The 24066-nt window shown below is 54.8% G+C and overlaps 2 protein-coding genes across 2 annotated transcripts in view; one reads left to right on the top strand and one right to left on the bottom strand.

The window, feature by feature from the left end:
- Positions 1-6925, top strand: part of SHANK1 (SH3 and multiple ankyrin repeat domains 1) — a 46898-nt gene extending 39973 nt beyond the window's left edge. Inside the window, exons 23-24 of the mRNA XM_052656083.1 lie at positions 1151-4277; positions 6208-6925. Coding sequence (XP_052512043.1) covers positions 1151-4277; positions 6208-6925 — 3845 coding nt within the window. The remainder of the gene's footprint in view (positions 1-1150; positions 4278-6207) is intronic.
- Positions 6926-9643: 2718 nt separating this feature from the next.
- On the bottom strand, positions 9644-19490 carry C18H19orf81 (chromosome 18 C19orf81 homolog). The gene is made up of 5 exons (XM_052656826.1): positions 19424-19490; positions 12465-12537; positions 12241-12361; positions 11015-11154; positions 9644-9839 (listed from the first exon to the last, which is right to left on the bottom strand). Exons 1-5 carry the CDS (start codon positions 19488-19490, stop codon positions 9644-9646), a joined length of 597 nt encoding a protein of 198 aa, XP_052512786.1.
- Positions 19491-24066: the final 4576 nt, after the last annotated feature.

The following is a 24066-nucleotide window of genomic DNA, read 5'->3' as shown; positions in this document are numbered from 1 at the left end:
TGCTGTTTGAATCTAGCTTTTCCCCAACTTCGGTGTCCACAGTCCACCAATGTGTGTCATTTTCCTAGTAACAGCTACCCTTACATCCACCTGACATTGCTTACCTATAAATTGGCTCCCTCTTTTAAAATATTAACCTCATCCTGAGTTCCATCTGTGAAATCACAGATTTGATGTGCTAATTACATTTTTCTGCCTGTACAAGAAAAGAAATCGAGAACTATGCACATAAACAAGGTATCTCTTCCTGGCCCAAGCCAGTTTCGCTCACCTCAACAGACCCCTGGTGGTGGTGGTGGTGGTTTAGTCACTAAGTAGTGTCTGACTCTTGCAACCCCATGGACGGCAGCCCACCAGGCTCCTCTGTCCCTGGGATTCTCCAGGCAAGAATACTGGAGTGGGGTGCCATTTTCTTCTCCAATGCATGCATGCATGCCAAGTTGCTTCAGTCGTGTCCGACTCTGTGCGACCTCATAGACAGCAGCCCACCAGGCTCTTCTGTTCCTGGGATTCTCCAGGCAAGAATATTGGAGTGGGTTGCCATTTCTTTAGCCTTTGTTATACCTTTGGACTTAGAAAAGGCGCCCCCTCCTGGCCTGGGAAGGAAGTACATCTGAATTTCGCTCCACCTCTCTTGCTCCCTCTGCTGTTTGCTGTTGTGCAGTGCACAACCTGAATTACTGTATCGAGTGGATTTGCATTTACCACAGCTGGGGAAGGAAGCTCTGGACTAATGTTCCTCCTTAACGCCTACTGGGTGAAGGCAATGGCACCCCACTCCAGCACTCTGGCCTGGAAAATCCCAAGGACAGAGGAACCTGGTCGGCTGCGGTCCATGGGGTCGCTAAGAATCAGGCATGACTGAGCTACTTCACTTTCACTTTTCACTTTCATGCACTGTAGAAGGAAATGGCAGCCCACTCCAGTGTTCTTGCCTGGAGAGTCCCGAGGACGGGGGAGCCTGGGGGGCTGCCGTCTATGGGGTCGCACAGAGTCGGACACGACTGCGGCGACTTAGCAGCAGCAGCAGCAGCAGGGTGTCACGATCAGTATCATCATGGCTGCTGTTGTAATACTGTAGCTCTACAGGATTAGGGGGGACCACCCCTCCCACCCCCGCCCTGCTTCTGGATCCTCTGTGTCTTCCCAGGGGCTGCAGAAGACGATAGACCCTACCTAGCACCCCCAGCCATGAAGTTCAGCCGCAGTCTGTCTGTGCCTGGTTCGGAGGACATCCCCCCGCCGCCCACCACGTCCCCACCAGAGCCCCCCTACAGCACGCCTCCAGCCCTGTCCTCCTCCGGCCGCCTCACTCCCTCTCCCCGGGGTGGGCCCTTCAATCCCAGCTCAGGTGGCACCCACCCAGCCTCGTCCCCGGCGTCCTTCGATGGGCCCGCCCCCCCTGACACCCGGATAGGGAGCCGAGAGAAGAGCCTGTATCACAGCGGGCCCCTGCCCCCAGCCCACCACCACCCGCCCCACCACCACCACCACCACGCCCTGCCCCCCCAGCCCCACCACCACCACGCCCACCCGCCTCACCCGCCGGAGATGGAGACCGGCGGCTCCCCCGACGACCCCCCACCCCGCCTGGCTCTGGGGCCCCAGCCCAGCCTACGAGGCTGGCGGGGCGGCGGGCCCAGCCCGACCCCAGGGGCCCTGTCCCCGTCGCACCACGGCAGCGGGGGCGGCGCCGGCGGCCCCTCCCAGGCTCCGGCGCTGCGCTACTTCCAGCTGCCTCCGCGGGCGGCCAGCGCGGCCATGTACGTGCCCGCCCGTTCCGGCCGCGGGCGTAAGGGCCCGCTGGTCAAGCAGACCAAAGTCGTCGAAGGCGAGCCCCAGAAGGGCGGCGGCCTCCCGCCCGCCCCCTCGCCTACGTCTCCGGCGTCCCCGCAGCCGCCGCCGCCGCCGCCGCCGGCCGCGGCCGCCCCGTCGGAAAAGAACTCCATCCCTATCCCCACAATCATCATCAAGGCGCCGTCCACCAGTAGCAGCGGCCGCAGCAGCCAGGGGAGCAGCACCGAGGCGGAGCCCCCGAGCCAGCCCGAGGCCGCGGGCGGCGGGGGCGGCGGCGGCGGCTCTTCCGCGCCCAGCCCCGCCCCGGCCGTGTCGCCCGTGCCGCCGTCTCCCTCGCCCGTGCCCACCCCAGCCTCGCCCAGCGGCCCGGCCACCCTGGATTTCACCAGCCAGTTTGGAGCGGCCCTGGTGGGGGCGGCTCGAAGGGAAGGGGGCTGGCAGAACGAAGCCCGCCGGCGGTCCACGCTCTTCCTCTCCACCGACGCGGGGGACGAGCCCGACGGCGGCGACAGCTCGCTGGGCCCAGGGGCGCCCCCGGGCCCCCGGCTGCGCCACTCCAAGTCCATCGACGAAGGCATGTTTTCGGCCGAGCCCTACCTCCGGCTGGAGTCGGCGGCCGCCGGCAGCAGCTACGCGGGCTACGCGGCCGGCAGCCGAGCCTACGGGGGTAGCAGCGCCTTCACCAGCTTCCTGCCGCCGCGACCCCTGGTCCACCCGCTGACCGGCAAGGCCCTGGACCCGGCCTCCCCGCTCGGGCTGGCCCTGGCCGCCCGGGAGCGGGCGCTGAAGGAGTCCTCGGAGGGCGGTGGGCCCCCCCAGCCCCCTCCAAGGCCTCCATCGCCCCGCTACGAGGCCCCGCCGCCCACCCCGCACCACCACTCGCCCCACGCCCACCACGAGCCAGTGCTGCGCCTCTGGGGAGCCTCGCCCCCGGACCCGGCCCGCCGGGAGCTGGGGTACCGGGCAGGGCTGGGCAGCCAGGAGAAGTCCCTTCCGGCCAGCCCACCGGCGGCCCGACGCTCCTTGCTGCACCGCCTGCCTCCCACAGCTCCCGGGGTCGGGCCCCTCCTGCTGCAGCTGGGGCCCGAGCCTCCCGCCCCGCACCCCGGGGTGAGCAAGCCCTGGAGATCCGGCGCCCCTCCGGAGGAGCCCGAGCGGCTGCCCCTCCACGTGCGGTTCCTGGAGAACTGCCAGCCCCGGGCCGGGGGGGCGGGTGGAAGGGCCCCCCCCTCGGAGGACGGGCCGGGGGTCCCGCCGCCCAGCCCGCGCCGCTCTGTGCCGCCCTCGCCGACCTCCCCGCGGGGCAGTGAAGAGAACGGGCTCCCCCTGCTGGTCCTGCCGCCGCCCGCCCCCTCGGTGGACGTGGAAGACGGCGAATTCCTCTTTGTGGAGCCGCTGCCCCCGCCCCTCGAGTTTTCCAATAGCTTCGAGAAGCCGGAGTCGCCTCTCACGCCGGGGCCTCCCCACCCGCTGCCGGACCCACCCACCCCGACCACCCCCTTGCCCCCTGTGCCGCCCCCGGCCGTGGCCGCCGCCCCTCCCACCCTGGACTCGACCGCATCCAGCCTGACTTCCTATGACAGCGAGGTGGCAACGCTGACCCAGGGGGCCCCCGCGGCTCCTGGGGATCCCCCTCCGCCAGGCCCTCCCGCCCCAGCCGCCCCGGCTCCCCCACCCCCCCAGCCTGGCCCAGACCCTCCCCCGGGCACGGATTCTGGTATTGAGGAGGTGGACAGTCGGAGCAGCAGCGACCACCCCCTGGAGACCATCAGCAGCGCCTCCACGCTGAGCAGCCTGTCCGCTGAAGGTGGGGGCGGCGCAGGGGGCGGAACTGGCAGCGTTGGAGGCAGTGGTGGCGCCAGCGTGGCCGGTGGGCCAGAGCTCCTGGACACCTACGTGGCCTACCTGGATGGCCAGGCCTTCGGGGGCAGTGGCACTCCTGGCCCTCCATACCCTCCGCAGCTCATGACTCCCTCTAAGCTCCGGGGCCGGGCGCTCGGGGCCGGCGGAGGCCTGCGGCCGGGACCCGGTGGGGGACTGCGAGACCCTGTCACTCCCACCAGCCCCACTGTCTCAGTGACGGGGGCGGGAACCGATGGGCTGCTGGCCCTGAGCGGTTGTCCGGGATCCTCGACGGCAGGCGTGGCTGGCGGCCCCGTGGCTGTAGAGCCAGAAGGTCCGCCAGTGCCCTTGCCATCGGCCTCCTCCCTGCCTCGGAAGCTGCTGCCCTGGGAGGAGGGCCCGGGCCCGCCGCCGCCCCCTCTGCCGGGGCCCTTAGCCCAGCCTCAGGCCTCAGCCTTGGCCACTGTAAAAGCCAGCATCATCAGTGAACTCAGCTCCAAGCTTCAGCAGTTTGGGGGCTCCTCGGCAGCTGGTGGCGCTCTGCCGTGGGCCCGGGGAGGCAGCGGGGGAAGCGGGGACAGCCACCACGGGGGAGCCAGCTACGTTCCCGAGCGGACTTCCTCCCTGCAGCGGCAGAGGTGAGCAGGGTGCGGGGCTGGCGGTTGGCAGTGGAAGACAGAGGGGCTGATGCTGTGGGTACTGGAGTCCACCTCCCGCATCAACCCTGTCCCTTTAGGTGGTAGAAAGAAAACAGAAACCGGGCTGGCTTGGAGAAGTTTGCCCTTAGAGAAGCATGCTTTTCCAGGCACTCGAAATTTCCCTTTATCTCAGTAGCTTCTGTGATCTCCTCCCATCACCATGACAACCCACACTCCATGATGAACAAAGAGTGATGAACACAGGAGATTGGAGCACAACTTGCCGGTGTCCTTTCCTTGGTGGGTTGTCAGTTCTGACAACCCCTGAAATCTTCAAGTCCCTTTGAGCCCAGTGTTGGTTCAAGACAAGAGGCTTTAGGGCATGGTTGTCCTAAAGCCATGTCCAAGCATGGTTCTGGAGCTAGGTTTTTGTTTTTTGTTTTTTGTTTTTTTAGTTGGGGGGGGCTGCTTCCAGCCCTGCACTTGCTAACTGGGTGACCTTCAGCAAAGGAATCTACCTCTCTGTAGAAGGAGGAAGGCATAGAACTCACCTAAAAGGGTTTTTGAGGCCAACTGTACCATGAGATGGAGGGGGGGGGGGTCTCTTAAAAGGCCATCAGGTATAGATGGAGGAATCTGGGAAGATTCGGGAAGTTTTCCAAAGCAGCTAGCTAGTTGGAATCAGCTCAAAGTTCAAGCCCTTCTAATCTAAGGGAAAGTATAGTCACATTCCTGACCCAGACACACAGAGCGAGTGGAGAGAGGTTTTTTAACCCTCTTGTCCTTCTTCAGAGCTTACTGTAATCCTGCTCAAGGGTTTGATATCCTTACAGTGATATTCTAAGGTGGTTTCTAAGGTCTTTGAGATCTTAAGGCATCTCACAGATGACAGAGGAAAGGATGCTTAATTTAGTTGACCCATCCACCAATGACTGACTTGCCATCTCTGTTACCCGGTGCCCTTCAGGGGGAGAGGGAGGGAATCCCACAATGGACAAAACAAGCAAAGCATATCCCTTATAGAGCTCACAGCCTGATAAGCAGAGGTGGAGGTCAGACAGGAAACAGTCATTGCGGTCATCCTAGGGAAAAAATACAATAATGGGATGGTTCAGGAGAGGTGTCTCAAATAAAAGGCAAGCTGAACAGAGACTGGAGGAGGGAAGGGAGCGAACTGTATGGCTCCTGGAGGGAAAAGAGCACTAAGCTGAGGGAACCGTTCAAAGGACCCGAGGCAGGGACTGCTGTGGAGGGAGCTAAAGGGATGAGGGGAATCCTTTTCTCCCCTCGTTTCTTCTTTCATCGCCCTCTCCTCATCTCTCTCTCTCTCTCTGTCCCCTGTCCCCTTCCATCTCTCTCCCCTGAATGCTCCTCCTCTTTTTTTGTTCCTCTCTCACCGTCTCCGTCTTCCACTCTGCTGTGACTTGGCCATACCCCGAAAGGCAGTATAGGGGAGTGGTTAAGAGCTCAGACTTTGGTGCCATATAACTGGGCTCTGCCACTTCCTGGCTGTGTGTCCTTAGGCAAGTTACTTAACCTCTCTGTGCTGCTGATAATAATAGTAACCTGCATCAGGGCTGTCACGGGGATTCCATTGAGATGCGATCTGTAAAAGCACTTAGAACAATGCCTGGCACACGTGAGCATCAGTAAGTGGTGGCGATTATTATTATTATCACTTAATGTCTCTTTTTCTTTCATCTCTCTCGACTGTCGCCCTCCCTGTCCTCTTACTTTTCTCTCCCTTCATCTTCTGTCCTGACATCCATCTTACCCCCTCGCTCGCTCCTTCCATCTCTTCCCATCTCTCTACCCCGCGCCCCGGTCTCTCTTCCTCTCTCCCTACATCTTGACCTCTGCCTCTTTCTCGCCCCACCCTTGCCCCCCACCCCACCCTTCTCTTCCACCCCCGCCCCGTATCACATTCCAGACTCTCGGAAGACTCCCAGTCCTCGCTCCTCTCCAAACCTGTGAGCAGCCTGTTTCAGAACTGGTCCAAACCACCTCTGCCGCCACTCCCCACGGGAACCGCGGTGTCCCCTTCAGCCGCTGCAGCCCCGGGGGCCACCTCCCCATCGGCTTCCTCCTCCTCCACGTCCGCCCGCCACCTCCAGGGTGTGGAGTTCGAGATGCGCCCACCTTTGCTCCGCCGGGCCCCCAGCCCCTCATTGCTGCCCGCCTCGGAGCACAAGGTCAGCCCTGCGCCCCGGCCCTCGTCCCTACCCATCCTGCCTTCCGGACCCCTCTACCCGGGCCTCTTTGACATCCGAGGCTCCCCCACCGGAGGGGCAGGAGGCTCGGCCGACCCCTTCGCCCCCGTCTTTGTACCGCCGCACCCCGGGATGTCCGGGAGTCTCGGCGGGGCCTTGTCAGGGGCCTCCCGCTCCCTCTCACCGACCCGCCTGCTTTCCCTGCCCCCGGACAAGCCGTTCGGCGCGAAACCTCTGGGCTTCTGGACCAAGTTCGATGTGGCTGACTGGCTAGAGTGGCTGGGCTTGGCCGAACACCGGGCCCGGTTCCTGGACCACGAGATCGATGGCTCCCACCTTCCCGCCTTGACCAAGGAGGACTACGTCGATTTGGGGGTGACCAGGGTGGGACACCGCATGAACATCGACCGGGCTCTCAAGTTTTTCCTGGAGAGGTGATGGCTGGCCTGGACGGACCAGCCCGTCCACAGAACCCTTGAGCCTGCTGGCCTCTTGACCTCTGACCGCCCCTCCCACCCAACCCAACCGTCCTTCTCTCCCCGGGCCAGGGACTCTGCTAGAACTGCGCCCTGACCCTTGTCTCCCAAGGCCGGAGGTCACCAGGTGGCCTGATCCCGGCCAGACACTTGCACCTCACAGGAGGGGGCAGCTGACACGAGGCGGGGTGTGTGTGTGTGTGAAGGGGTAGGGGGAGCGGAGGGGCGCTGGAGGAAATCACAGAGAGGGGGTGGAGAAGGAGGTAAGGGTCGATTCTGGGGAGCGGGGGACAGACAGAGCCATAGAGGGCCAGCCCTGAGCCTGACCGCTTGGGGGTCGTCCCCCAGGCCGCAGAGGAAGGGGCCGCCCTCAGATTCCACCATCTGCCGCCCCTCTAACCACCCTTCCCCCCTTCTCCAAGCCCCTGGCTCTCCCCACCCTCCCCTCTCCCCAGCACACACAGCAGCCCCCGCCCCCCAGGCTCTTGCACGCTCCTTTGCACGCCTGCTCACCTCTCTCCCCTTCCTGGGCTACAATTTTGCACAAATGCGCCCTCTGGCTGTCTTGCGCGCTCCGCCTTGGCTTCCTCCGCCTGCCTTTGCTTCCGGCTCGCTCGGCTTCCCTGGCACACCACAGCGTCTGTCTCCCCACGCTCCACACCCCCTTGGTCTCAGACTCTTCCCACGGGCGCCCTCCCCCACCCCCACCCCCACCCCTCTCTCCTGAAGAATCTCTGGGCCCTTGCTGCAGACACACTTGGGACACCCTTTCCCTCGCCCTCTCTCAGACCGTGCGCCTCCCCCTAAACTTGCGCCTCTGTTCTCCTGAAGCACCCTCTCCCCTTAATCCTGCACCCCCACATTCTCACTCTACCCACCCCTCCGTCTCACAGTGACACTCCCACGCCACCTCCTTGCCCCTCCTCCCACCCACTGTTGCTTGCACCCTCGCTTCCCAGGAACCGTATCTTCTCCTCTTTGCCAGGCTTCCCCACTCCCTCGCCCCGTCGTTTCCCAGATCCTTGTCCATCTCCACTGTCAATTCTTTGATGCAGCTTCTTGCACGCCCGCTCTTGCACACGCATTCTCCCCAGCACGTCCCCTGCTCTCTTGAAGCCGTCATTTCGTCTTTAACTAGGCTCTTGCACCCCGCAGCCCTGCCTTGCACGCTCATGCTTGAATTTCTGGTTGTTCTTGGGTAACTTTTACCATCTCTTGGAGAACTCTGCAGCCTCTTTCCTTTTGCACATTCATCCCATTCCACACGCTCTTGAGCCTGTATTATTGTTTCTTTTCCTGGCAGCTTTTTTTTTCCTGCCCCCAAAGATCAGCTCTTATGATCATTTGCACTCTGCCTATTCTCTTAGCTCTGGACACTTTTTCTGGCAAGAGAAGATCCTGTGCACTCTCAGTTCCGGCCCACTTTTGCTTCCTCGCTTCCTCCTCTCCCAGCCCCAGTCTGCCCTCTCAGCTCCTCCCTCCTCTGACTTCCGGTCCATCCATTTTGCACGACGACACCGCCTTCCCCCCATCTCCTAAACTTTCCGTCTCTCCCAGAAACTCCTCCCTCCAGCATGGCTGTCCCTTCCTGCACGCTTCCCTGTCCCTCTATTCCTAGGGCTTGGAAATTCTAAGCCACCCCCTTCCCCTGGAAAGCCCCCTCCCCTACTGTGGGCAAAAGGGGGAGGGCATCGACCCTGATCCCCACCATGTTCAGCTGCCAAAGAAGGGAGCTCCCCCTCCTTCCCCCAAGCCCATTCCCTCTCTGCTGCCCCCTACCCCCGAGGGGGGGGGTGCGCTCCGTCCTTGGGGGGAGGGTGCTTGCAACCCTCCCTCCTTACCACGTCAGGGATCTGCGGGGAACCTTGTGGGAGGGTCGTGGGAGGGGGGAGGGGTGGCGAGGAGAGGGGCGGAGGTCGCGCTGGGCCCCTACCCGCCCCCTCCCCCTTGTCGGATGCCCCCCGTCCGCAGGGGGCCTGCGCGGCGCTCGTCTATCAAGGGCTTGTTCATTCTGGATGGGTGCCGCGGGGTTGGGGAGGGTGTGGGGGGTGGGGAGGGGGGTAGGAGAGGTTGGGCTGGGAGGGGGAAGGTACTGGATGGGGGGCAGCGCGGGGCGGAGAGAAGCGACAAAGCAAAAAGAGGAACAATAACAAAAGAAAATACAAAAAAAAAAAACCTAGAACACACAAAAAAATCCAGAAAAAAAAAAAAAAAACCTGAAATAAAGCCCGAGAATTGTCTTCCAAGGGGGGTTGGGAGGAGGAAAAGGGGGGCGGATGAGGACGTCTGGTTCTCGTTGGGACAGGGATCACACGCGTTCAAATCCACGGGGCCCCGGTCTTCCCTCTCGCGGGCCTCGGAATTCACCCCTCAAGGGGCTGCGACCCAGGCGTCCATTCGCAGGGACTAGGGGAAGACTAGGGAGGCGGAATTATATCATGGGGGTTCGTCTCTACCCCCCGTCACCACCCTCCCCCTGACTCCCCACCAAGATTTTGCAGAGAGAAATGGCTTTTGTACCAGGTCATTCTTTATAATTAAACTCACAGTATCCACCCCCTCGAGCCGACCCCGCCTCCTTCCTGGGGAGGCAGCTCCCCTTTTCCTCTGAGGTTCCCGGTGGGTATCCCGAGCCAGCGGGGCAGTGCGCAAGCGCAGCCGGGGCCCGCCCCCCCCCATGTCAGTCTTCCTCGGTCGGCTCCGCCCCCAGAGCCTCGAGCATGCGCCGTCGGACTAGGGAGCGGCGCAGGTGCAGGCGGTAATCGCTCAGCAGCAGTTCGTCGTGGCGCACGAGAGGATGCAGGTTCCCGCGGAGTCGAAGCCCCGAGCGCAGCAGGCGCGAGCGAGTCTGGAAGTCCGTGACCATGATGAGCCACCTGTGAAGGGACAAGGCCAGGGGGAGAGGAGCGGGGCGGAGACGGAGGGGGAATCGCTGGCGGCCCCAGCCCCGCCTATGGTTGCTGAAGAGTCCTTGCCTGATCCCTGAGTTCGTTTACCGACCGACTCGTCCCTCAACCCGTCGCTGCGTCCCTAAACTCGCCAGGCCTGCACTCTCGTCGGGGTCAATCTGTTCTTTGACCCTCAGGGGGGTCAGTCTAGGCTCCGTCTTCTCTCAGCCCGGTTCTGTCGAGGCTCCATATTTCTAAACCGCCACTGTACTGGCCGCCCCGCCCCTTCAGTGCTGCTCTCAGGCCTGGTCCCGCCCTCCACCAGACAGTCAGGACCCCCGGGATCACTCTGACCCCGCCCTGCAAGGTGCTCAGGCTCATAGCTGCTGTCCCGTGTTCAGACCCCCACTCCTCGGTCTTGCGCATCCCCGTCACCACCTGGGTCACTGAAAGTCTGGCTCCTCTCTCCAGATCCCGCCTTCTTTTCCGATCTCACCTGGCCCTGCTCCCCCACCGCACCCACTCTCGGCTGCGCTCCTTCTAGGCACCCGTGGGGGTGCATACAAAGTCGTTTCAGTCGTGACCGACTCTGCTCCCTTATGGACCGTAGCCCATCAGGTTCCATTAGCCCGCCAGGCTCCTCTGTCCATGGGATTCTCCAGGCAAGAATACTGGAGTGCGTTGCCATGCCCTCCTTCAAGGGACCATCCCCACCCAGGGATGGAACCCGTGTCTCTTCTCCTGCATTGGCAGGCGGGTTCTTTACCGCTAGTGCCGCCTTTCAGCCAGGTAGGGGTCCTTCTATCTACCACAACCTTCACTGGGGGCTCCAGGCCCCGCCCCCTCACTGTCTGTCCCCTCCCCGCCCCGCCCCTTGATGCGCTTCCTGTTGGCCCGCACCTCCTGGCCACGCCCACCCAAGGTCTCCGCCCCGCCCCGCCTCTCTCAGCCCTCACTCCCGGCCCCGCCCCCTCACTGTCTGTCCCTTCCCAGCCCCGCCCCTCGCTGCGCTTCCTGTTGGCCCGCACCTTCCGTTAGCTCCTGGCCACGCCCACCCAAAGTCCCCGCCCCACCTCTCTCCGCCCTCACTCCCGGCTCCGCCCCCTCATCGTGTTCACTGCGAGCCTACCACTCCAGGCCCTTCACCCCCGCCAAGGACTCACCGGTCCCGGCGTCCGGCAGTCCCACAGATGACGTTCATGTTCTCAAAGCGGATGCTGCTCACGCGCCCACTCTCCATGGCCCCGGGGAACTCGGCTTCCAGGGCCTCCAGCACCTCCACGTGGGTAAGGTCCTCTTCAGGCTGGGGATGTCGGGCCGAGTTAAGTCCAGGTGCAAAAGTCCCCACCCTAGACCCCACCTGCAGAACCTGCCAGAGCGAGGAGGATAGGGATCTTTCAGGTAGAAAGGCATCTGCTGCCATTCTAGGTCATTCTCAGACAAAAAAATCAATCCTCACCAAGCCGATTTGCCAGAAGTCAATGAACAGTCGGCTGAATGATTCACCAGTTGGCCAACTTTGCCTATCTATTGAAAACTTTTCCAGAAACCTGCGTTGGATGGTGAAGTTTTGGCAGCCCTTGAAGATTTCCGCAAGGATTTAAGCTGTACATTTTTCCTTTTATAGTCATATTAGCATTTTAAGGACTGTTCCTTTGTCAATAAATAAGGATCGTGGGGGAGGGGTTGACATCTTGTCAATCTATTTAACATTCAGAAAACACACTGATCACTAACCACGTTTCAGTCTCAGATTGCATTGTGGAGGGTGATAGCATATGTCATATATAAAACTGCCAAGAAGCTACAGTGAAATCAAGAAATTGGTCACCTCCTGCTAGACTTGGGTGTGTATGTTGAGCGGCGGAGGCGGGGATGGGGTTGTTTCGTGTTCAAAGACACGAAGAGAAGCAATGGAGTGTGGATTGGCCTTGTCAAGAACGGTGATCCCTTCGTCAGGGTAAAGTGACACAGATCAGCTGAGGGAACATTCAGAGGCTTGTGCTGGCAAGCCTCATTTAATTCTCAAATTAAAGGGTGATACCTTAATAGCTACCTCTGCTGAAGCAGGAACGGCCACAGAAACCATACACGGCGTAACCACTTCACTGAATCTGTCAAACACCTAAGCTTTTTAAAAATGAGTTTTTGCACTATCTGTCCATTTTACAGATTTTCCTAGTAGACGGATTAGCAGGATTCCCCCTGTCCTCCGTCTCCCTTCTCTCCGCCTCTCTCAACGATGGCCCCTTTGACAAATTCACAATTTATTTTCAGCCACTTATCCTGGCGCCAGGCCCTCAGCTGCTAAGCTGTGGAGCTTGGATTCAAGTCCTGTCCACCGCCCCAGCAGGGATCTGGGGTCACGGGCTGGGGGAGGGCCACTCACCGAGGTCTCCATGCACAGACAAAGCGGCTGAGCGGCAGGCGGCATAGGGAACTTCCGGATGCACGGGAGCTCTCGGTCCAGCGCCTCGTATTCTGCAATGACCTGACGCAGATACTGTTTCCTGGGAAAACAGCCAGCGGACAGGGACCTCCCAAGGTCAGGGGTCGGTGCCCTCGAGCTTAGAGAAGCTGAGATCAGAAATCACGGGGCCAAGGACCACTCACGAGGATTTGACAGGTCTGCCCAGGCTCCGCGCCTGCATCTCCTCTGGGGTCTCTCGATCCACAAGGAGCACTCCTGGGGATGGAAAACCCAAGTACATCGGTTGCCCTGAGCACTCCTCACACCTTATTCTGCTTAAATGACATCACCAAGTGACTGGCTATGCCACTCCCAGGATAGCTCCTCTGCCAGTTATTCGGCTGTTGTGTCTCAGCCCCAGATTCCACCCTGCCCCACCCAGCTGTGGGATACCCCAGAGCTTGGACTCGCTACTAACCCCATTTCCCTTCCGACTTTTGGGGTCCCCTTCAGTTCAGTTCAGTCGCTCAGTCCTGTCCGACTTTTTGCGACCCCATGAATCGCAGCACGCCAGGCCTCCCTGTCCATCACCAACTCCCGGAGTTCCCTTAGACTCACGTCCATCGAGTTAGTGATGCCATCCAGCCATCTCATCCTCTGTCGTCCCCTTCTCCTCCTGCCCCAAATCCCTCCCAGCATCAGAGTCTTTTCCAATGAGTCAACTCTTCGCATGAGGTGGCCAAAGTACTGGAGTTTCAGCTTCAGCATCATTCCCTCCAAAGAAATCCCAGGGCTGATCTCCTTCAGAATGGACTGGTTGGATCTCCTTGCAGTCCAAGGGACTCTCAAGAGTCTTCTCCAACACCACAGTTCAAAAGCATCAATTCTTCGGCGCTCAGCTTTCTTCACAGTCCAACTCTCACATCCATACATGACCACTGGAAAAACCATAGCCTTGACTAGACGGACCTTTGTTGGCAAAGTAATGTCTCTGCTTTTCAATATGCTATCTAGGTTGGTCATAACTTTTCTTCCAAGGAGTAAGCGTCTTTTAATTTCATGGCTGCAGTCACCATCTGCAGTGATTTTGGAGCCCAAAAAAAATAAAGTTTGACACTGTTTCCACTGTTTCCCCATCTATTTCCCATGAAGTGATGGGACCAGATGCCATGATCTTCGTTTTCTGAATGTGGAGCTTTAAGCCAACTTTTTCACTCTCCACTTCACTTTCATCAGGAGGCTTTTTAGTTCCTCTTCACTTTCTGCCATATGGGTGGTGCCATCTGCATATCTGAGGTTATTGATATTTCTCCCGGCAATCTTGATTCCAGCTTGTGCTTCTTCCACCCCAGCGTTTCTCATGATGTACTCTCAGAGACTCACAAATTTCCAGAGGCTTTCTCTTGCCTTCAGGATAAAGTCCTCCCCTGCTATGGGGACTCATTCCTCAATGTGTGGTCTGGGGGAGCCTCTCAGGGTCCCCTCCAGACCTACGGGATGAGAATCTGCATTTTAAACAGATCCCCTCTGAGAACCACCTGCCCTGCGTCATGTATGGTCCCTCTGCTGAGCTCTCTGCATTTCTGTCTGGCCATCCTGGCCTCCCTTCCATCCTTCCAATGCAGTAATCTCCTTCTCAAGTCTGTCCACTTAACAATAACTACATGTTTACAGTCCCTTTTGCAAAGCCAAACACCTTTTAAAGTTCTTTCCACTGAATCCTCACAACAACTTCTGAGGTAGTGTAGTTTAAGTTCAGTTCAGTTCAGTCGCTCAGTGTCCGACTCTTTGCAACCCCATGGACTGCAGCACGCCAGGCTTCCCTGTCCATTATCAACTCCCAGAGCTTGCTCAAACTCATGTCCATAGAGTCAGTAACGCCATCTAAGCATCTCATCCTGTCATCCCCTTCTCCTCCTGCCTTCAATCATTCCCAGCATCAGGGTGTTTTCAAATGAATCAGTTCTTCACATCAGGATGTACAATGAACCCAAATGTTCCAATACCTAGCTTCAATCAATATCAATATTTTGCCAATCTTGTTTCTTCTAGGGACTTCCCCACCACACAGAGAAGCACAGAGAAATTAAGTGATTTTCTCAAGGTCACACAGCCCAAGCGATAGAATCATGATAAAAATCGAGCCATCTGGATCCAGAACATGTTCTCAATCCCCCAGGCTGCTGCCTCTCATCCCACTATTGTCTACACAACAGCTCCCTAACTTCTCAACCTCTCTGTCTCTCTCCTTCATTCATCCCATCAGAATAGCACTTTTTGCTACTGTTTCTTGGTCTGTTTTATAGTTATTTATTTATTTGGAGCGATGCTGGCTCTTCATTGCTACATGGGTTTTGCTCTAGTTGCAGAGAGCACGGGCTACTTCCTAGTTGTGGTGCTCAGGCTTCTCACTGCAGTGGCTTTTGTTGTGGACCATGGGCTCTAGGCATGCAGGCTTCAATCGTCACAGCACACAGCCTCAGTAGTTGTGGCCCACAGGCTTAGTTGTCCCAGGGCATGTGGGATCTTCCCGTGGGATCTTCCCATGTGATCTCCTGCATTGGCAGGTGGATTCTTTACCATTGAGCCACTAGGGAAGCCTCAGAATACCATTTTGAAATGTAGATCCGACCACATCACCACCTCCACTTTCCTCAAAACCCTCCCAGGACTTCTCATTGTCTTTGGGATAAATTAAGACCGAGACCACATAGGACCAGACCCTGCTGATGTCTCAAGCCTGATCAGACAACATCGACCTCCTCACTTGCTGCATTCCAGAAACATCACCCTTCTGTGACTTGAACTCTCCATGCCCCCCCCCTCCTGCCACAGGACCTTGACACATGCTGTAAATCCACGTGGTGCTCTCCTCCCCCTCACTTAGCTCATCACGTCTCCTTGAGCATGTGAAGGGTTCCTGTCTTGAATGCATAACACCACGTACTGGCTGTCATCACAGCTGCCTTTTTACATTTATTTCTATGAGTCTCTAATTATAATGTGAACAACATAAGGTCAGGGGCTTGTCTTCTGCTCTGGGCACCTAGCAAAGCACAAGGCACCTAGTTGTAAGAATTTACTGGATGAAGACTGAAGGGATATAATCATCAAATGCAATACAATATCTTTGTTTGGATCTTAATTAAAACAAACCAACTGTAAAAAATGAAAGTTTTTAATAATTAGGGCAATTCAAATATATCCTAGATGAGATGATATTCAAGAAAAATTTATAAATTTTTGCTGGTTGTAATTAATGGCATGGTAGGTCTGTTTTCTAAAACTTGTTTTAAAACAAATTCGTTGTATAGAATGTCCCCCCAAAAATTGTGTGTGTAGGTGTCTAGGTGCAACAAGATTAGCAAAATATTGATAGTTATTGAAGTTAGGTATTGGAATGCGTGGATTTATTAAACATTTTCTCTATTTTTGTGAATGTTTGAATTTTTCCATAGTAGAGAAAAATCTTTTAAATTCCTATCACAGATAACTTAGAAATAAAATTATATGCCCTGGAAAAGTGTGTGAAATGACTTGGAAAATGACTCTAGCAACATTAAAGTGATATGTTTAAAATGTGAATAAAACTGTTTCTTGTGAAATGTGGCATTGGAAATAAAGATTCCTAAATTACAACCATGATTTTAATATATTTGTTTCAATGTATATCCATAACTTAATAAAGGTATACATTTATAAATGAGTACTTATTGAATAATTGAGTAAACATAATACTTTCAAACATCAACAGACACCTCCAAGGCCTCCTGTGTGCCCTGAAGGATGATGCAGACAAAGAGATTAATGAGACCTCCACCCTTCCCTCCAAGAGCTTTTGGTGTGGTGGGGAAAGTGGTCACCGTAAAGTGCAATACTTGCTACAGTGGAGGTGTCACAAGGTGGACAGTCTGGGGGCAATCAAGGAAGGCTCCTTGGAGGGGGTGATGTCTACCATGAGACTTAAGGGATACAAGAGGAATTTCCCAAATAAAGAAATGGCAGAGACCCTCCTTGTAAAAAAAAAAAAAAAGAAGAAGAAGAAGAAAGAAAGAAATTGCAAAGAAAGGGATATTTTATGCAGAGGCATCACAGGGTGTGTGGGTGGGGCACTAAGGTCTTTAAGCAAAAGAGAATATTCCCAGAATTCTCTTCAGGCCCAAAGCTAAGGAGTACTTCTTGCCATTGTAGGTTATTAATTATTTGTGAGCTAACGTTGTGTCATGTCTGCCTTCCTTGCATGAGAACAGCCTGGGCCATTTCATTCATTACTACAGGCAAACCACTTGGGACCCACAGGCTTTCTAATGGCCTAAGCCAAAATTTGCAACCTGACAAGCTAAAAATGTTACTGGCTCCAAAATACCACAAAGAAAATAGAAAAACTGAAATGAACAGATATTGATCTACAAAATGCGCCAACTGGTCAACTCAATGCCACTCAAATTTTTCTAGAGCTATAAAAGTTTTCTAGAGCTATATAAAGTTTTGATGCTTTCGGACTGTTAGAGTTCTATTGGTGTTAGAGAAGACTCTTGAGAGTCCATTGAGTTGCAAGGAGATCAAACCAATCAATCCTAAAGGAAATTAGTCGTGAATTATTCATTGGAAGGACTGATGCTGAAGCTGAAGCTCCAATACTTTAGCCACTTGATACGAATAACTGACTCATTGGAAAAGACCCTGATACTGGGAAAGATTGAAAGCAGGAGGAGAAGGTGATGATAGAGGATGAGATGGTTGGATGGCATTACCGACTGAATAAACATGAATTTGAGCAAACTCCAGGCTATCGTGAAGGTCAGGGAAGCCTGGCGTGCTGCAGTCCATGGGCAGAGTCGGACATGACTGAAGCTAACTAGCACAGCAGGGAGAAAACTCTTGAGAGTCCCTTGGACTGCAAAGAGATCAAACCAGTCAATCCTAAAGGAAATCATCCCTGAATATTCATTGGAAGGACTGATGCTGAAGCTGAAACTCCAATACTCTGGCCACCTGATGTAAAGAACTAACTCCTTGGAAAAGGCCCTGACGCTAGGAAAGATTGAAGGCAGGAGGAGAAGGGGACGACAGAGGATGAGATGGTTGAATGTCATCACCAACTTGATGGACATGAGTTTGAGAAAGCTCCGGGAGTTGCTGATGAACAGGGAAGCCTGGCATGCTGCAGTCCGTGGGGTCGCAAAAGAGTCAGACATGACTGAGTGACTGAACTGAATTGATAAATAAAGTATACTTATCAGGTGGGTGCCTCAGTCTAGGTTAGAGATGATGTGGGGTGGGGGGGGGGGTGGTGTCTCCAAACAGAAGAGGTTTTCAAAGGCACTAACAGAGACTGGAGGACAGAGAAACTGTCTGTTTTGCCACTAGAGCATTTGTTGTGCCTAGCCTAGCACCTGGCACAGAGTAGGTGCTTATAGCCAACACCCAGAAAGGAGACCATGTCAATGATTTCCGTCCTTATTCCTCACTTGAGGAGTATCCATTCCCCACCCATGGGAGAGATGGGAAGGGAACCAGGTGAGGCTCACCAATCCCCAGGATCCTCAGAAATATCTCATCCGGTGTAAACCAATGCCTTTGACCCCTATTGCTCATCATAATTACCTGGCAAGCAGTCAAAAACTATAGATGCTAGGGCCCCAGTCCTAGAGATCCTGGTTAACTGGCATCTGAAGTAGGATTAGATATAAATTCTTTTAAAACTTTCTCCCACCTGATGCATAGACCCAATGACTAAAATAATCATTATAATTTCATTCTTTTTCCCAGGCATTGAGACAAGAGTGAGTGGGTGCTTAGTGCCGGCCAATGAGATGTGAGGAGAGATTATTTGGAATTCTTAAGATTAAAACCTTTGGAAGTGATGCCTGGAACTTTGGCAGCCATTGGTGACCATGAGGTATGCAAGCTAGTGGGCAAAAGGGATATATCCCAGACTAAAAGGCAGGGAAACAGAAATCGTTCTCAATAACATTCACTGAGCTGCTGATCCACTCAAATACAAACCCTGCTCCATCTATAGGCTTCTTTTACAGTGAGATAATGTCTTTCCTATTCTTTATACTGGGCTTCCCACATGCCTCAGTGGTAAAGAATCTCCTGCCACCAAGCAGGAGACGTGGGCTTGATCCCTGGGTTGGGAAGATCCCCTGGAGAAAGAAATGGTAACCCACTCCAGTATCCTTGCCTGGGAAATCCCACGGATAGAGGCTGGCGGGCTATAGTTCATGGGATCGCAAAGAGTCAGGCACAACTTAGCAACTGAACAACAGTTCTTTATACTTCCTTAAGTCCAATTCTGTATTACCTGCTAGCCAAATGAATTGTCACCAAGATATTACTTTAGAAATGTTCAATGAGAAAATGAATGAAGGAACGAGCTGTGCTAAAGTAGAGCAGAAATAGGCAGCCCTGGAAGATGAGCCTGACAGCTGGCACAGGCTACTTAGGGCCTCAAACACTGGATTGAGGGGCTGGTGCCCTATCCTGGGAGTGATGGGGAACATGGAAGAGCTGCAAGCAAGGGAGAGAAAGGGTTAGTGCTGGGTGTCAGAAAGTTTTCTCTGGAGCTACGTAGGGGATGGGCGAGAGGGAAGAAACTGGAGGCCAGGGAGTCAGGTGGAGAAAGAGTCCATTGGAAGAGGACAAGCCCTGAACTGGGGATGTGGGGACGGGGCAGAGAGAATGAGAACGAAGACAGGGTTAGGGACTGATGGCAGTGGGAGGAAACGGGAGTCGGCGGAACAATGCCTGGGGTCTGGATTGGGTTGATCGTAGGGTTATTCAAAGATGGGAAGCAGGGAGAAGGAGTAGCTTCGGGAGAAGATGCTAAGTCCGGTGGTGGAGACAAAAAGGGTGTGAGGGGCCAGGGCAGGGAGTCTCTAGGGGCTCAGGTCCTCCAGAAGAGTTGTTAAGGCCCCAGAGACTCATGGGAAATGTAGTTCCGGGTCCAGACCATTGGCCAAGGAACTGCAAAGGCTCATGGGAAATGGCGGTTTGCGGTCTTAAAGGGTACTGCCTAGTGGACACAAGAAGTTGGGGGTAGCTCTCTCTTTGGAAGGCCAGTAACTCACTCACGGCCAGGCCGCAAGGCAGGCTGTGACACAATGCTTGGATGAAGGCCCTCCACCCCCACGCTTGCTTACAAACGCACAGTTACCTGCGTCCCTGTGCATGCCCGGGTTGCCCATGGCGGAGGAGCACAGGGGCTCCACCTCCTGTTGCATCCTGGGAAGGCGGGTGGGGGTTGTCTCAGGAGGACGGGGAGAAGAGCTCTGACTGGGCCACCCGCCCCAGCTCTGTCTCCCCGCTGCTTCCTCCCTCTTGTTCTTGAAGGCCCGGGGGAAAAATGTGGACGGCTGAGTCCACATGGGCATCTGGTTTCCTTTCATCTCTGGGACCCTCTGTGTGTCCCACTTCCTTCTTGCCCAGCTTCCTTTTTCTTCCTCAACGTCCCCCGGTCTCCTCGAGCCTCTTTCCCCACTCCTGACACTCGCACAGTCTTCCTCATCTGCTCCCCATGTCTCTATCCCCCTCCCTTCCTCCCTCTTTCCCCATTTCTTTATCCTGACTTCACCCTGTCGCTCTCCCCATCTCTCCTCTACTCTTTCCCTCGTTTTCTCTGCCCTCTTTCTCCCCACATCTCTCCCCTTCCCTTCTTCCATCTCCCCAATCTCCCCCATCAGTTTCCCCAACATCGCCCCATCCCCCCTTCCCTCTCTGTCTTCATTGTTTTCTGGCTCTCTCTAACCCTATCCCCCACTCTCTGGCTCCCTACCTCTCTCCCCATCTCTCCCAGTCTCCTTTTTCCCTCTTTCCTCATCTCTCTTCTCTCATAGCTGCCTCTGTCCGGCCCCTTGTCCTCCCCCCCCCTGTCATCCCTTTTCTGTTCCCACTTGCCCTCTGCTCATCCCTGTTTCACGCAGGAACTGGTTAGATACAGGCTAGATTCAAACAGAAACTGGGTTCTATATAGGGGAGGGAAAGGTGAGCAGGGGGCCTGGTTGCCATGGTACCTCCAGTGGATGGGGGAGGGGCTAGGAGTGAAGGAGGTTAGCCACAGAGATGCCCACAGGGCATCTCTTCTTTGTGTCTGCCGAGCTCTCAGCAGGGGAGAGAAGCCTAGACTTTCCCCCTTATTTTGTCTTTCTCAGTCTATCTCTGTTACTTGTATCTCAAGCCTTCTCTCCACTTCAACTGGTCGTTGCCTTAACTTCCTGCTTGATAAGCATTGGTTTTCTGCTTTTTAGTAGTAGCACCTCGATTTTCTGAGTCACTAATATTTGTGGTGTTGGAGAAGACTCTTGAGAGTCCCTTGGGCTGCAAGGAGATCAAACCAGCCAATCCTAAAGGAAATCATCCCTGAATATTCGTTGGAAGGACTGATGCTGAAGCTGAAACTCCAATACTTTGGCCACCTGATTTGAAGAACTGACTCATTTGAAAACACTCTGATGCTGGGAAAGATTGAAGGCGGGAGTGTTGTAGCCACACGTTCCAGGAAACAAACTCACGCAGAAGGACGATGCAGATAGTGAAGTGCAGTTTATTATACTGGCGGGCCCAAGTCAGAGTCTCCTGTTAGCCAAGGACCCCAACCAGTTTTTGTGAAAACCTTATATACCTTAAGTGTAAGTGCCCAAACCCACCTCCCCAAATTCCCTGAAACTAGTCTGAACAAAGGAAGAGAAAGATACAAAGTTAACCCATGATTCATATGCCTTAAGCCTAGGTGGACAATTATCAATAGGCCTGTGGTCATACCCCAATAAGCATAATAGAATTTATGATTCTATTTGGTTACACAGATAATTAAGGTATTCTTTTCGGCAATGGAGAGTCTAGTTATGAGCCCTGCAGTTCTTCCATCCAGGAGGTCTGGTTTTCCAGTTGATATGTCGTTTCCATAGATACTGGGCATATAGCTCAAAGTCCACAGTCCGACCCAAGATGGAGTCCTGCTTTCAACACAGAGCCTGTTCTGTCTGTTTCCTCCTACAGGAGGAGAGGGGGACGACAGAGGATGAGATGCTTGGATGGCATCACCAACTCTATGGACATAATTTTGAGTAAGCTCCGGGAGTTGGTGATGGACAGGGAAGCCTGGCATGCTGCAGTCCATGGAAGCACAAAGAGTCAGACATGACTGAGGGACTGAACTAAACTGAGCCTGAAAAGCAATCTAGGATAGTCAACCTTGGACTTTTGCCAGATCCATTATACAACAGGGTCTTTCTTTTTCCAGTGAGGTTAAGAGGCTGGTTTGAGCTGCTGGGGACCATCACAATGCCATATGGGGAGAGAGCCTGCCTGAATGCAAAGACAACAGGAGGAAAACAGAAACCAAAGATACAAACACTCAGATTCCTGATGATGCTTGAGGCACCTAGATCTAGCTATGCCTGAAGCTGTCACTCACTCAGTTAATTCTGTGGTATTGCTTAGGTTATTTGAGTTTCTGTCATTGGTAATTAGAACAGTCCAGACTTCAGTGGACTCATTTCCAGACCCAGTTCCTTTGCAGCCCAGACTCCCTCTCAGCATCCTTATGTCTTTTTCTCTCCCATCAGACTGTCCTTTACTTCTAGGTGCCAAGTTCATCCCTATAGGAGAGGACACATTTTTCATCCTAATGGCCACAGGCACACCCAGCCTGCACAGCCCATCAGTTTCCAAACTCTATCCCTTCTGCTTCCTGACTCCACTCTTTCTTCTCTTTATTCCTAAAGCCCAATACCCACTCTGGTTTCAAGGTCCTTTCTTGCCTGGACCCTCCCCCCGCAGACTCCTTCTTGCCCTCACATGTGCCAGTCTCTTCCCCACAAGGTTTCAGAAGGGTCTTTCTGTACTCAGAGCTGACCCCTCCCCTGTGCTCAGCCCTCCTATGGCTCCTCAGCACCTTGGACAACGTTTCAGTCAGGCGTTTGACAGATACATGATCCGGTCCTAGCTTCCTCTCTCATCTCGTACCTTCAAAACACTCTTCAGCTACCTTTTACTAATTACTTTATTTAATTAATCCCTCACCTCTGTCTCCGCTCTCCACATGGTGCATTTTCCTGGTGCCCAAATCCCCTCATCCTTTCAAAAGAAGCTCAAGTGCCCCCTCCTCCAGGAAGCCTTCTCTGACTCCTCCTCCTATCAGTTATGTTTTCTGTCTCCTGTCTGTGCACATTCTTTATCTGCTTCCCCACCGCCCCCCACCAACCCCAGGCCTCTGAACACGGTGCACTCTGCCTGTCTTGCTTGGGGACTTGGGTCTTTGTCTGCCTTCCACTCCAGACCATCCCTGACTCCTCTCTGGTTCTCCAACATCAGGAAAGTGTGGAACATGACTGTTGAATGAATGAATGACGGACGATTCCCCTCTATTACTGTGACCTGCACTCAGCAACCCCCAAGCCCACTGCCCTCTCCCTGTTGGTCCACATGATGTAACATAGGATGAAGAAGCGAGTATGGACTCTGGAGTCAAACAGACTAGCATCAAATACCATGTCCAGGCTGTGGAACCTCGGGCAAATGTCTTCTCCTCTTAGAGCCTTTGTTTCCTCCTCTCTTGCCAATAATGCTGCCTTGAAGGGCTGCTGCTGTTGCTGCCGCTGCTGCTAAGTCACTTCAGTTGTGTCCGACTCTGTGCAACCCAATAGACGGCAGCCCACCAGGCTCCCCCGTCCCTGGGATTCTCCAAGCAAGAACACTGGAGTGGGTTGCCATTTCCTTCTCCAGTGCATGAAGGTGAAAAGTGAAAGTGAAGTCATGTCCGACTCCTAGCAACCCCATGGGCTGCAGCCTACCAGACTCCTCCATCCATGGGATTTACCAGGCAAGAGTACTGGAGTAGCTTGAAGGGCTGCTGCTGCTAAGTCGCTTCAGTCGTGTCCGACTCTGTGCGACCCCATAGACAGCAGCCCACTAAGCTCCTCTGTCCCAGGGATTCTCCAGGCAAGAATACTGGAGTGGGTTGCTATTTCCTTCTCCAGTGCATGCAAATGAAAAGTGAAAGGGAAGTCACTCAGTCGTGCCCGACTCTTAACGACCCCATGGACTGCAGCCTACCAGGCTCCTCTGTCCATGGGATTTTCCAGGCAAGAGTACTGGAGTGGGTTACCATTGCCTTCCCCACTTGAAGGGCTAATGGTGCTTAAATAAAGCAAGATACAGCAAAGCAGCCACATGTGAGCCAGACATAAAAGAGACACTCAGTTGAAGGTTGCTCCCTTTCCCAGTTCTTAGCCTCAGGCTTTAGCTGCCTCTTCTGGGGCTCTCTTTTTCTTCTCTCTTTGGGTGTCTCTCTCTCTGCATCTCTGGGTGTCTGTCTGTCTCTTCTTCCCTCTGGCATCTGGATCTCTTAAATTCCCATCTCTCCGTGTCTTCATTTTTCTCTGTGATTTGTTCTTCTTTTCTCCCTACCTGTCTGTCTCTGGAACCCTGCCTCATTCATCTCTCTGTGTGCCTGAATTTGAATTGCTCTGTCACGTGCCTCTGGCTTTCTTTGTCTGCCTCCCATTCTCTGGGTCTCTGTGCCTTTCTCTGTGTCTCTGTCTCTGTCTCTGTGTCTCTCTCTGTCTCCATCGCTTTATTTGCTCTCTGTTTCTATCTCTCTACCCCGTTCCCTGTGTTTCTGCCTTAGCCCCACCTGTCTGCCACTGCCACTCACCCCAACTCTCTAGGATCATCTCTGTCCCACTCCCTGGCCTGGCGTGCAGCCCGGGACACAAATCCCTGAATCAGCATTTTCTTTCTATCCCAGAAATTGTGTCAGCGCCGCAGCAGGGGTTGGGCTGGTTGTAGCTCTGGTTA

Source organism: Budorcas taxicolor, chromosome 18, assembly GCF_023091745.1.
Source record: "Budorcas taxicolor isolate Tak-1 chromosome 18, Takin1.1, whole genome shotgun sequence".
Classification (NCBI taxonomy): Eukaryota; Metazoa; Chordata; class Mammalia; order Artiodactyla; family Bovidae; genus Budorcas; species Budorcas taxicolor.
The sequence above is the reverse complement of the archived record's forward strand: the minus strand, read 5'-3'. Positions and strand labels throughout refer to the sequence as shown.